Below are 13,668 nucleotides of genomic sequence, written 5' to 3' on the forward strand. Positions count from 1 at the left end.
GTTTCCAGAAGCGTGAGCCATTCCCCCCAGTAGGCATTTCATGTTACAGAATTTGTGCTTGTATTTTGCTGTTGTTTGTTTTTATATTGTATCAATGTCCATGTTTTCCAAAAGAACTTTTTTGGCTTTGTTTTTTAAAAATTCCTTTCTGTTTGCTTCCCTGACCTCTTTGTGTAAGTAACCATTGTGGTTTGGCTGCTTCTTGGTCACTGGGATGGGTCATAGCTTCAGAAAATAGCGCCTCCTTTCAGCAAGCATTTTCTGGTTATTATACATTACACAGGGGTCTCACGTTTGTCTAAATCATTCCATAGGACATAAGAATATGTGGATATAAAACATTATAAGAACATATGGAGCATAGGACAAAGAATAATTTGTGCTTTCTCCATTGGAAAATTTTGCAATGTTACATTCGGCAGCCTATTTCCAGGTCGGAATAGACACTAATTAAGACTGTGTGTTTTGCAGGGTGAGAGAGAGTGGTGGTGATCCTCCTGAAACCTTAGACAAATATGGAGTTGGGGATATCATAAAGCAGGGAAAACAAAATATAGCACTTCAACTTAATTGGGTTCTTCCCAGTTGGTAATTCCACTTCTGTAACCAAGCTGACAGTTGTATACACCCTGAATGCACCCTGGCTGCCCTGTCAGCCAAAGGCCTGAAAAGAGACAACACTGAAGCTTGCCCACACTTCACAGTGTTAGTTTGATGGTCACCGGGGTCCAGATCTAACAGACTGATGTCAGGATCTTCTCCACAAATCCAGAACAATTTTTTTCCTCACAATATATAAAAGGGAGGCTGAAGGATATATAGTCCCCATAATAGTAACTGTGATCAGTCGAGCAGATGGTTAGAGTACTGTGTGCAAGGGCTTTTAGACCATTTGCAAACTTTTTTCTTTCTATTCAGCGCTGTAACTTCCCTGTGAAGTTTCCTGTTTGGGCAAAGAGGAGATCTGGACAGTTGAGAGAGAGAGGGAGGAAAAAAAACCCAAAACCCTTTTTCCTGTCAACATCTGCTGGTTATATGGCGATTGCATGATGCAGAAGTAAAAAACAGTGCTCTTCTAAGTTACATCAGACAACTCTCCTGTCTATGGGAGAGGATACAAAAAATATTTGGCGCAAACTGGTGTAGATTCTTTTTAAAAGGAACTTCTGAAATTTTACTTTTTATACATTTTATTTTCTGTAGTTTGTTTTTCTTGCAGTTATTATTAAGGCAGTTCTTTAATATACTTCTGTATTTTAAGTATTCTTTAGCATTTGTAATCTCCTGTGAGATATTTGGTATACCTAACTCTATTTATACAGTATCAGTGCCTTTAAGACACGTGGGTTGGGGTGAGATTAAGATTTAGAATGAACATTTTATGGATTATAATTGAATTTGAACAATAAATTGATAACAAACCCAAGATGTTGATGTTCACTTCCAAACTGCCCCTTACCCCATGCTCCTTCCCCTTGGGGGAGGTGGCCTTCAAGGGGCAACAATTCTTCAAGTTAGTGAAGCAACTGAGCACATGAAGGGAGGAGGGCAAAGCCCTAAAGAGCCTTGAAGATGGGGACAGGGTTATGCGCATAACAGCACATTTTCAGGAAGGCTGAAAGGCTTGCAAAAGAGGACATAAACAATGACTCCCCCCCTTTCAGTTTCACTGATTAGTTGAGGKGGGAGAAAGGATTTTAGCAACTTGAATGAGGTGAGACGTGCACAAATTTATCTGGGTGGATGAAGAAAAAAAGGATAGTCCTTGACATCGTTCCAGCTCACCTTGCCAAATTCTTCTATAAATATAAAAGTCTGAGCTTTGCTAGCTATTGCATATTATCTTAGTTCTTCATAGTTTGTTTTGTATATTATTTAAGAGTTAATACTATAAATTAGAGAAACGGCAAGTGGCCAAATTTCTGTTTGTCATTTTTTTGCTAGCCAAATGTCTGAACCTGTTACAGCATTGGGGAGCAGAATCAAATGTAAGCCTCTCTTTTCAAACAAGAATTCTTTGTATTGTTTTTGTTTTCTTATGAGCAACAATAATGACATGCACAGTCACTTTAAGTAGCTTACATATGTTCTTATAAAGAATGTATAATGTTTAAAGTAGGGCCAAATTCAGCGGCCTCTTTTAAATGAATGTAGATGTGGCAAGCAGCCATCATGCCTGCAAGACTTGGTGTATTTTTGAGAAAAATCTTTTTGAATGGCTTCAGAAGTTACCAGCCCAGGAAGAATAACAATATGTATAGATCAGAATAGCAACCAGATGTGTTTGTACAGGCTGTGAAAATGTCAGAATCTCCATGCTGCCTTCTGGTTTTAAACACTGACTTTGGACTGGAAGGATCAGCTTGGTATATACCTAGCTGCTGAGTTTGTTATACCTGTGCCTGGAATCTTTTACATGAGGGAGAAGGAAGAACAAAAATAGGATGCCAAGCAAAAGAACACTTTTCTTTTGTTTATGCCAGTCATTTGACATTTTATATTTTTTACACTTGAGAATGAAATAATTGGCTATTATTCCACTGCAGATAGTAAGTGCTGTTCCAGGAGGTGTCTAGTATTGCACAGTTTTGGAACCCACATTAGACAATTGGGACTTTGAGATAAAATAATGCTGTTGAAAAAATAACTGAGGGGCAAATTTGAAAGTGTATTGCTAGCTTGCTTTATTAAACAAGGCATAATGTGGGACTTTTTGTTTACTTTATACTTCTGTGTTTTTTATCTGATCAATCCATCAGAATCAAATGCAGAAATTAACTTTTATTCTTAGTATAGTGAATACTATTCACAAAATGAATTGCACGAGGTTCTTTGTACTTTCAATGGGCAACGTTATTTTATGAGAGCTTTTAGCTAGGACTAGTAGAAATTTGAGAATCTAACACATGTATTTCATGTAGTTCATATTTCTAAAGAATTTGCTATTTAACTAAAAGTATCATTTAACTTCTTTCAGGCATATTCTTTAGAAGTCAACTAAGTGTATGTCAGATACAGCACAAATTTGCTTCTGAACTGCAGTTTGTATATATGATTTCTGTATTTGATAGTTCTTTGAGCAAAAGTAACAGTAATTTTTGTTAAAAGCATCTGTCCTTCTCCCGTGTCATTCAGATACCATAAAGATCAAGAATCATGCATTGTGACTGTTTAGCTGGTAAGAACAAATACAGGTTGTCCTGACTGCCTTTGCACACAACAAATATTTGTTAGTGTTTTTTTCAAAGAATATCATGACTTAAAGCAATCTCATCCTCCTCCCAATCCCTTGGGTTTTCATATGAATTTGTCTTAATTTTTGGGAAGACTGTACTTGAATGAGTATCATTTTTATTGACTTGGAATGTGTTGAAGTATTCTTCCTTTTGTGTCTTACTCTGTTTACTTGATTTTTTTCATCCCTGTGACTTACGGACTGGTGTAACTCTTGTGCATGAGGAGAGCTTGCAAAACATTCCTTTCTGTGACTGTTATTTTGCCATTCTCTCTTTGCATGATAGTACACATACACTTTTTTACCAGTAGGTGTACATGCTCTTTACTATTGGAGACTTTTTCTATTGCAGTAATAATAGTTTCCACCCTGTTCTTCTGCATGCCCACATGTGGGCATATTTACGTATTTATTTTTCAAAATGCTCAGTGGAGCAGAGCTGTACACTGCTTGGCATTTTTCTGATTTCAGTTTTCTTCCTTGCTTGTAAGCTCTGTACTGTGTGCTTGTAATTCACCATTTTCACCATTGGTACTGTGGCCTCTCTGTATGTTTATTTTTACCTGGTGTCATGTATGATTGTTACATTCAGTCTGAAGATGAGCATATCACATCTTTCAGTGTTCTGGGTGAGATGCATTCCCTGGCCATTGCAAGATTTTTAAATTCTTACAGAAGAAGGGAGAATCCAAACTGCAGAAGTAATCACTGAAATACACCACAGAGCCTGCTTGCCTTTGGTCTGATCTTGCTGATGCCTGTTGGCTACTTGCAGCAGCCTTGGCTCCCTGGAGTTCTTGGGTGTGGTTTCCCAGTGCTAGTCCCAGCGATTGAGATTAAGAAAAGGACCCTGAGACAGTTGTGATCATAACTATTGTTTCCTCAGTTTTCTTGGCATTAACAGAGGTAGCCTGTCCCTCTTCATTGAGAGCTCTGGAATGGGAATTCAGCAGTAATCCAACTTTTCTCTTCTTTGATGCAAGTAGTTGTGTGGGTTTTTTTGTTTGTTTTTTTTAAACTACTACTTCTTGTCACTGCGAAATGCAKAGATGTAAGCAAAAATCAGTACAGTTTACTTCTGTGGAGACAAGAGTCCTTCTCTCCTTGTACCTAGAGAGGCAGGATTTCTCTACAAGCATTCGTAACAAGACATGTTGCCATCACTTATGAAGAACGTCTAGTGTTGGAACCTCTATCTACTGTGTTTCTCTCAGATCCATAACCAACTTGAGCTAAGCTGCACAGAGAGGCATTGGGTATCCTAGGTAACATGCTTCAATCATACAGGACGTGCTAAATTACCCCCCCCCCATCCCGTCTTTCTCTTCAGGACCTGGGGGATGTTGCATACTCCACTTTGTCCTGAAGCATTTTTCCTCATCCTGTAGGTCTTTTAGGGACTACTCCACTACTGGAGTGCTTCATTCTATTCTAAAGAGAGTTTGGTCCCTGTGAGGTCTTTCTATTCAAGACTCCTGGTGCTCTTTTGGAGCGCTTGAACAGTGGCATTTCAGTAGAATTCACTTGAGTGAGGTGAAACCCACATGGAGTCTTAATGATATCTTGGTATCTGATGCATTGCCCTGCATCATTTCAAGTCCCATGGATCCTGTGCTTGCAGTGTGTTCAGCTTCCTGTTGCAGTGTAGCAAGCAAAACAGGAATTATCCAGTCCCCAAGAGATCATTGTTTCTGTATTTCTTCCTCAGTTGCCTTCCTCGTTGGTAGTTATGGAGTTACTAAAGCAAACTTGAGAGTTTTATTTCAAGGACTGAAACCAGAATGTTTGAACATTTTTGTGAGATTGTACACCTCAGTGTTTTTTCTTTTCTTCTTTCCAAACTGCTTTTTGGTTGTTCAGAGTTAAAGGATAGACTGGCTTTCATCAATTGCTCCTAGACTGCCCTTGTCATGGCCAATGCATCCTTCAGGATGGTGTACCATTCAGTGTTGATGTGGCTCTGTGCCTTAAATACATGCATCTGCTGTGGAGCCACTTTGTTAGGTCTGAAGATGTAGAAGGTCCTCTACACTGTCAGAAACTCCAGAGTTGTGCGGAAGTTTTTAAAAGACTCAAGATTTCAGGGTCCATGATCTCCAGAGGAACAGGAAACTTCTTTCCATCCTAGAATCCAGGGTAATGTGGAACAACTGCAAAGTATTGTGTCAACACATGAATTTTGGAGTCATGCTACATAATGAAGGGTAGCATCACTCCATGTACTGAAATAATAAACAGAAATTAAAGGAATTGACCAGAGGAATTGATTGGTGCACTAAGTATGAGATTTGCTTATTCATCTCCCACACAGTCGAAATATCTTAGTTGAAGAACTGAGCTGCTTTGYCTGGGTTGCAAGTTGGAGAGAGAGACCAACATCCCAGAGGTCATGTGGAATTAAATAATTGACTGGGGACATAAGAGCAGACATGCTTAGGTGGTCAGACCAAAAGTCCATCTAGCTTAGGATCCTGTTTCTGGCAGTGACGAGAGCTACTAGAATACCTAGGAAAAATTGTAACAGGACTAATGCATGATGACATTTCCCTGGAATATTCTCCCAACTTCCAAAAAGCTCTGGCTCAGGGACTTTCTGAACCAGAAGTAGTGTCTATGTATTTAGTAGTTTTGAACACTTTTTTTTTTCCTACCAGAAAGTTACTGGGCTTTTTTGTTTTTGTTTTGAACCCATACATAGAATACAGACCTGCTCTGATCACATAATTGTGATGTGTCAGACTTTCTTTTTCAGGAATGGTGCCCAAGATCTTTGTCAGATTTGTTCTGTTATTGCTGTTGCCAAAAAGACCTTTCCCTGTGATTTCAAAGGTTCTGATAAAAGTGACAGTGAGATGTTGATGTCTCATTTGCCTAGGTTTGACTCAGGATTTTTTCATCTGTCTTTGAGGTGCCTGAGCACACAGCACTTTCTCCTGTGCTTGCTGATGAAGGGCTTGGCTGTGCTGAGTCTGCCTGTCCAGTCCTCTTGTGGCAGCAATACTGGATGGCTCTTGTCAGTGGTTCTCATCTCTTGCCCGGGCAGTGAGGGAAGTTCTTGTCAATAGTACAAAGGCTTCACCAGAGATACTCACCTGGTTGAGTGTCTGGTTGTGCCCACCGGTCAGCCTCTCCTCCTGGTTCCAGTTGTTCTGGACCACTTGTTAGCACCAGAGAAATTCATGTGTTTGGTCACAGTCCATCTAGCAATGATTTCCATCTGTCACCTTCTAGTAGTTAGTACTTACCGCAGCAAAGTGTTCTGCAAGTGTTCTGTGACCTTTATGGATGGAAACTGACCCAGCTCCTCACTGGTACCCTAGTGTTTGTACTCCAGCCCTCCTGGGACCAGCCTTTGGAATTGCTAGTAGTGAGCTTGTTGGGGCATCTTGCGGTGTTTCTTCTTACTGAAAATTCTGTCAGGAGCAAAGGAGGGATACAAGCCTTGATAGCTTATTTCCCCTCCTTTTAAATGGTGCTGTTTAGAGGATGCATTTTGTGAGTGCCAAATTCCTCTCCAAAGTTCACTCTCCATCAGAAGATTTTCAGTGCCCTTCGCTCTCCATTTTCTGCATCCCAAGCCTTGTGTATCAGGGATTGAAACTATACTTTATGCCCCTGTTGTGAGTAAGCTCTCTCTTTTTATATTCTCGGGACCAGATACTTCAAATGATCTTTGAATCTCTATGTGTCAAGGGATATTTTCTGTGATTTTCCAGCTGTCTCTGTGTGAACACTATTAGAAGGTGCTGAAAGGGGCAGCTGTCCATGCCAGGGTGTGTTCCAGAACAGCCAAGCTGCAGCAGCCCCCTGCTGCCGGGACCGCAGACTGTGCCAGGGCTTTGCTCAGAAATGTGCCCACATCTGATGCTGGTCAGGCAGCTATCTGTATTTCCATCTTTATCTTCCTCAAACATTGCACTGTTGCAAAGGTGCCTGGCACCAAAGCAGAACTTTGCTAGCTGTCCTCAAATTGCTGTTTGAATGAAAGATTCCTGAATGCATATAGACAATTATATGCTCACTGTCTGTGAGTATGTATGGGGATTTGTCATTCAGTGGTAGAGGAAAGGTTACCTTCAAGTTAGAAAACTAAAGTGAGTGGTCCATAGGTACTTGAAATTATTTTTCCTTCTGTCTTTCTCAGAGTGCCTCCCCTATATAAGGTTATGCCTAGATTCTGTGGTTGAAAGATAGCACTAGATATGCTCTGGCCCATGTTTTCATCACCTCAGTGTGGTATGCATCCAAGGTGGATATTATGAGGCTCAAAACACATAAAAAAAAGAAAGACTCTGGCCAAGAGTTTTGGAACATAAGTATGCTTATTGTATGAAATGTGTCTGTAGGCTGTACACTTTTAACAACTGGTGTCTGTGTTCAGTGACTTCTCTTCATCTTGCCTGTCCTTCCTGGGAGCTGAAGGAGCTTCCTGAGGACAATCCAACCTGGGCACCATAAGGGAAAAGAAGTAATTGAATCACAGTTTTGCAAATATGCTCTCTCAAGTACAGTTTTGAAACTGGCTTAATAGAGTCCGGTTGGGCTGTCACTGAAAAGAGAAGTCCTCCCTTGGTCCACCTGCTATCCTTTTGTCATTTGTTCCTTCCTCTTGCTAGTGTCTGCTCTTATGCTTTGGTGCCTTTGCAATTAACTGGATTAGCTCATTGATTTCATTAAAAACTAACCTTGAAGAAAGAAATTTGTGAGGACTTTAGACAGTAGAATGGGACATAGTAGAAATATGCAGTGTAGGGATAGTCAGGATTGTCCTTTTAGGAGCAACATGTTCTTAGATTGGCTAAGCCAATTATGAAATTGTGCACCACAGTTATTGCCTGATCCTTTTTTAACCTTTATATTCAGGCTTTCATACATATTGCTGTAAGGTATTCTTCTTTGGTTAAAATTAGTGGCTATTTCCATGAAACTTTCACATTTGTAGTCTTGCTTTTCTTAGGTTGTAGTTCTGCTTTGCAGATGARGTGAATTGAATAAAGACTTCAGCAACCAAGCAAGAACTTCCGTGAATTATCCAAGGGTGAGAGAGAACATTGCAAAACCTTAAAGTAACCTCTTCACAGGAATGAACAAACAAGCAAACTTCTCTGGAAGCTGTAGAAATTGCAGTGATCCAGCCTATCTCCTCACCCACAAATTCTCCCTTCTATGTGCAGCCGCATATGTTTGATTTATTTTTGATTGGCATAACAATGCAAGAGCCAAATGAATTAAACATAAAGCTRTGTTCTGAACTTTGGTGTTTCATCACATGCCAGAAATCCAAAGTGCTTTTTCATGTTGTTTGAGAGAGCATTCTATCATCAGCAGTAATAATAATTTCTGAGTAATTAAATTAAACTATCTCTGTGCATCTAAATAAACAAATAGATTGTGGTTCTGTAGAATGTGTATGTGTGCCAAGTTTTAGACTTGGATAGTTGTTGAAATTGTGCTGCTTTTAATGGTAAAAGCATTCTGCTCCATTTAGTATCAACTCCCAGTGTTTGGGGCAACTTTAAGACCAGATTACAAGAGAATCTGGTGCATTGGTAGAGTTTTTTCTCCAATGTCTTTTAGAAGCCTTCATATAAATGTAATTCTTTATTTCCCCCTGATTTTTAACTGTTTCACAATTGTGTATTTTAAAGATAAATGTTATCAGGCCATCATTCTGTTTTACAGTCATTTCTTCAAGGTGCTTCAACTGACCAGAATATATGGTGCTGACCAGTAAGAAATTTTATACAGAAGAAATGCATAGCTCAAAAGTGAGGAACAGCCTCTCTCATGAGTTGTGTCTCTCTCGATATATATTTTAAACTATTGAGAACTGTGTTTCAGAATTGAAGTTGATTTTTTTTTGACTTGTTTTTTAAAGTGAATGAAAATCCAAACTCTGTCTAGAGGGGAGAGGTAAATGTTCGGTTGCTTTGAAGGCTGAGAATTTTTGTGGTTGGGAGAATTTGTTTATGCATGCCAGATGACTTGGGGTTGACAGAGGACCACAACTGCAGCTAGTCAGGCAAAATATAATTCAAGTGTGAATATTCTAAATCCTTGCTTTTAGGTATATAAAACTAGTCCATGCTCACACTTAGCAGAAGTTTGCACATAAGCAGACCTTAACCAGTGTAGTGAGTATTTGGAGTATTTTGGAGTATTTTTGCAATGCTGCAACCTTCTCTAAGAAGGTGACAGTGATGAGGAGTAATAGCAGTGGTGTCTATTGCTCTTCATCATTAGATCTCAGAGAACTTGGTAGAAAGGTTCAGTTCTCTTGCCACTACTTCACAGATCTGGAAAATGAGGCCAAGCTGTAATGGTTTGGACAGAAAAGGCTCATGTACATCAGATGGTGGACTTTCTGGTGGAACCTTTACCCCATTGGAAAATACCAGGTCATGGAAAACAGAGTGCTTTGCAGAAGCATGTTGCATGTGATAAAAGCTTGGTTGAAATAAAAGTGGTTTCAAGAACATTTCAGTTTGGTGTTTCAAAATGACTTTATTTCAGTTTTATTATAAAATGTAATAAAGACTGGAGAATATAAAACAGAGACAAAATATTTTCTTTTTTTGTAGGATTAAACTTTATTTAATAAACCTGAAAAGTTTTAGGCCCCAGTTTCTTTGGTTTGTGTTTCTTGACCGTAGGGTTGTTTTTTTGGTTTTTTGATTTTTTTTTTGAAGTTTCTCATAAACTGAAACTAAAATATTTTGATTTATTTTCCAAAGGAAATGCATTTACAATTGTGAAATGGGCCTTAAAAATAAACAAACAAATAACTAACACAGCTCCACTCCTAAGTTCCAGAACCAAGTTCACAGTTCCTTCCCTGCTTTTTCTTTGCTGTGGGAAGACAATAATTTATATCAGCTGTTTTTCTTGGAATATTCTGTTTTTCCCAACACAACTCATGAATCGGAATTGGTAGATTCGGGGCTCTGTTGCCCCTGTTGTTAGGCTAATCTTTCCCTGCTAACTGACAGTAGGATTTAGTGGGTGGAAAATGATAACACTCTCCTCAGTGACCAGAGTGCATTCTGAGCAGGGCTAGGGGAGAAAGGGAATAGATATTACTGAATAGGGGCAGAGTTAGGGTTGCCCCAGTCTGCCTGAGGAGATGCTGCCCTGGGCAGACTGCAAAGGGAGCTAGGAGTAATTTTGCTTCAGTGCAAAGTTGTTACTTATTCAGCACAGAAAAAAGTGCTTAGAATCAAATTGCGGGAATGTTGGCATTAGTTAATGTTGCTTTAAAACAAGAGAGCCCTCTATATCCTGAATGCAATTCGTGATTGTTAAATGGACACCTAGTGATGAAATGGCTGATTAGTTTTGCAATAATTGTTTTTAGACCATGTATCTGTCTTATTCCTTCTTTCTCCACGTTTGTCCCTAAATGTGAATCCTCAGAATTTAGATTCTTTGTACCTAACAGGTACTCTTTTCACTTGGTCCCTGACACCTGTTGTTTTGGCGAAAGTTGGGGAGGGTAGACACAGCTTCACCTTAAATATGGTGCATTTTTTCTGTTTTTAAGTAAATTTGGTTTGTGCAGTATCTGATTAAAGAGAGTGGGAACACGATGAATGAGTTGTGAGATTAAAAAATTCAAACGTGATGGGGGAATTCAGCTTTTTTAACAACTTTGTGATTTCATCACTATTTGGAGGGCATGCAGGTACACTTTTGTCTTCCACAGTTCATTGTATCCATAAAGAAAAAAAAAATCCAACCTGAAAACTTTAACATAAGTCTTTCAGTGTGGTGATGCATTCTACTTCATATATAGCTTTTTTGCAGGTGAGACAGATGTGCAGGGGGCAGAGTAGAGGGATGCAAATCTTCAGCGTGTCAGAATTTCTTTTCCCTCACCCAAATTTTGTATTTCTTCTTCTCATTTTTAAACTTGCAGATAAATCTGGTGTCCTAATTGTGAAGATCTTAGAAGTGTTTGAGGAGTGTACAATGCAAGTTGCCATCTGTCAGCAACTGCAACAGTCTACTGCGATTGCCTCCAAAGATGTCACCAGTACAGTAGAACCAATACTCAAAGTCCTCTTTGCAAGAGAGACAGCAGCTCACCTGAAGAGTGGGCCACAGGATATCATCCATATCTATCCTCCGTGGTAAGTACAGAGAACTGGTCATACTTGCTGTAGACTGCTTGTTATGGTGTTGCAGAAAAGACCTTGAGGGGAAAAAAACCCCAGGGCTCTCTTATGGTGATCTGTCTCTGGCAGCTTGGGAGACTTTGGCGGGTATCTTGGCGATAATTTGGATAACAACTAAACATATAGCATAATGCCTCTAGTGCTGCCCAGGGCTTCAGTTTTGTTTTCACTTAATATTTTCATGTTTAGAGTGATAGAATGGCATGAGTGATGTCTTATCAATGATAAGGCCAATAAAGTGCATACTTTCTGGTAGCAAAGTAGTTCAGGAATGCTCATCTGTTGTCTCTAGTTTGGGTRTAATGTTTCAGAAGAAAAGTCTGTATTAACTGTTTAGCATTCAGCAAAGATAATGTGCAGCTTAAAAACAGGAAAAAAGAAGAAATGAGAGATCCACACTACTCTTAAGGAATTAGTAAACACCTTTTGTATGGTTTCACCATTGCTGCTGCTGTCACTGTCTTCACTTCCCGAAATCCCTCTTCAGTGCCCCTTGTTGAATGTTTTCTGGAATTGTTCAAAACATTTGGTCTAGATTTGTGATTTTTCTGGATTGGATTACTTTCCTGGTCTTAAGGGGTAGCACAGTGATGAGATTTCTGGTAAAGCAGCTGACAGTTGTGTGGCTGTAGATGGGAAGGTTTGGTCATTATAAAAATTCAGGAACACTTTGAAGCAGGGCTATTACTCCTCTTTTCTCTCTTCCCCACCCAAATTATAAGACAGAGAATTTTCTTCTAATATTTTTTAGCACTGCATTGTCTGAGTTTTAGCCTGTAACTGCAGTAGAAAACTGCCTTTAATTTTTTTACTGTACCCTTTTGCAAAATACTTTTTCTTATTCTGCAAGGTCCATATCTATTTTTCATCTTAATTGATAGCTGCAAGTCTTTTCTGTGTTCTGCAATTTGTAATCTCTCCCTTCTAAAATGATATTTAACTGGTTTTGGAGGTGATTCAAAAACTAAGGGAAGATACTTAATCCGTGGTTTATTGTGGCTAGAGATGCAACTAATGATAATTCAAATGTAAATAGATCAGTAGCTAAGAGAAATGCTGCTGAATGAAGTCTGATATGAAATAAGTCACTTTTTTTCTCTTCTTCCTCCAGGTGCTTATGTTTATTCTCTTGTTTCTTTTCTCTTTCCATGCTTTATATTTGATCTTTTGTTTCCATTTTCTTTTTGTTTCTCCCTCCTACTGACTTTCATCCCAGTTCAAGTTTCCTCTGTTGTTTCTAAACCACTAGGCATTGCTTTTATAGTACTGTATCTTTCTTTGTAGGGCTTGGCTTACACAAAGATTTCTGTACAGCAAAAAACTGTTTCAGTTAGTGTACGAGTTAACCTTTTTTTTTTTTTTTTAACTGAACAGTTACTTAGACTGCTTTTTAGGTTATTCTGTGTTTGCTCACGGAAGATACATCTCTGTATTGATGCAATAATATCAATAGTACGAGTGTACTATTTTCAGTTGTTTAAAAAAAGTTATAAGTTATCTGGACATAAACGTTACATATATGTGTGTGTGTGCGTATACACTGAAATATTTTAAGAAATTTTCATAGCTGAAAATTTTTATTTTAGTAGCATGCATTTTTCATGTAAGCAAAGGGTTATTTCATAAAACCAGAATGTTTCTGCATGGGACATGTCCGAGCTGTCAGTGTTGCTCTCCTGATCTGTGTGGCTCTCAAGGCTGCTTTATGAAGACGTTAGTGAAAAATAGCAAAATTTCATTATATCTCATCTCTAGTCCCATTTTCTATCATTTTGGAATTATCTTGATGCCAATTGTCTCTTTGCTCACTTGACAAAATTAACAATATCCAGCCCAACTTCATTTTACATTAAACCTGTTGGGATTTTTTTTAGTTGGTTTTAGATTATTATTTGGCACTTTCAGTTTACAGTAATTAGAAATTTGACTTGTATACTTAGTGGAAGTTTCCTCTATTGAATTTCCAAGGTTCTATTCTGTTAAACGTTTACTTGAGAGTTCTGAGTTGCTGAAATGTAATTTCTGTTACTCTGTATTGAATTTGCACTTCTGTCGTTAAAAACAAATACTGTTTATGATAGAATGTTTTCCTGTCAAATTAAGCTTGTGACTACTATAAAAACAAATGAACCAAATCTAACCGGGACGTAGGATGACTATAATCGGTGGAGCTGTGATAAGACTTATTTGGTTGTGTCTTATAATAAACAATATTGTGCTATATTTCAATATGCACATCTGGTAAATTGGAAAAAATAA

At 38.6% G+C, this 13,668-nt stretch overlaps 1 protein-coding gene across 1 annotated transcript in view; it reads left to right on the forward strand.

Annotated features, from left to right (window-relative positions):
• The window catches only part of SPIDR (scaffold protein involved in DNA repair), a 157,560-nt gene that overhangs the window by 15,258 nt on the left and 128,634 nt on the right, over positions 1-13,668 (forward strand). The window contains exon 3 of the mRNA XM_026064419.1: positions 11,151-11,364. Coding sequence (XP_025920204.1) covers positions 11,151-11,364 — 214 coding nt within the window. The remainder of the gene's footprint in view (positions 1-11,150; positions 11,365-13,668) is intronic.

The sequence above is a fragment of the Apteryx rowi genome, unplaced genomic scaffold, assembly GCF_003343035.1.
Source record: "Apteryx rowi isolate R43461 unplaced genomic scaffold, aptRow1 scaffold_216, whole genome shotgun sequence".
In the NCBI taxonomy this organism is placed as follows: Eukaryota; Metazoa; Chordata; class Aves; order Apterygiformes; family Apterygidae; genus Apteryx; species Apteryx rowi.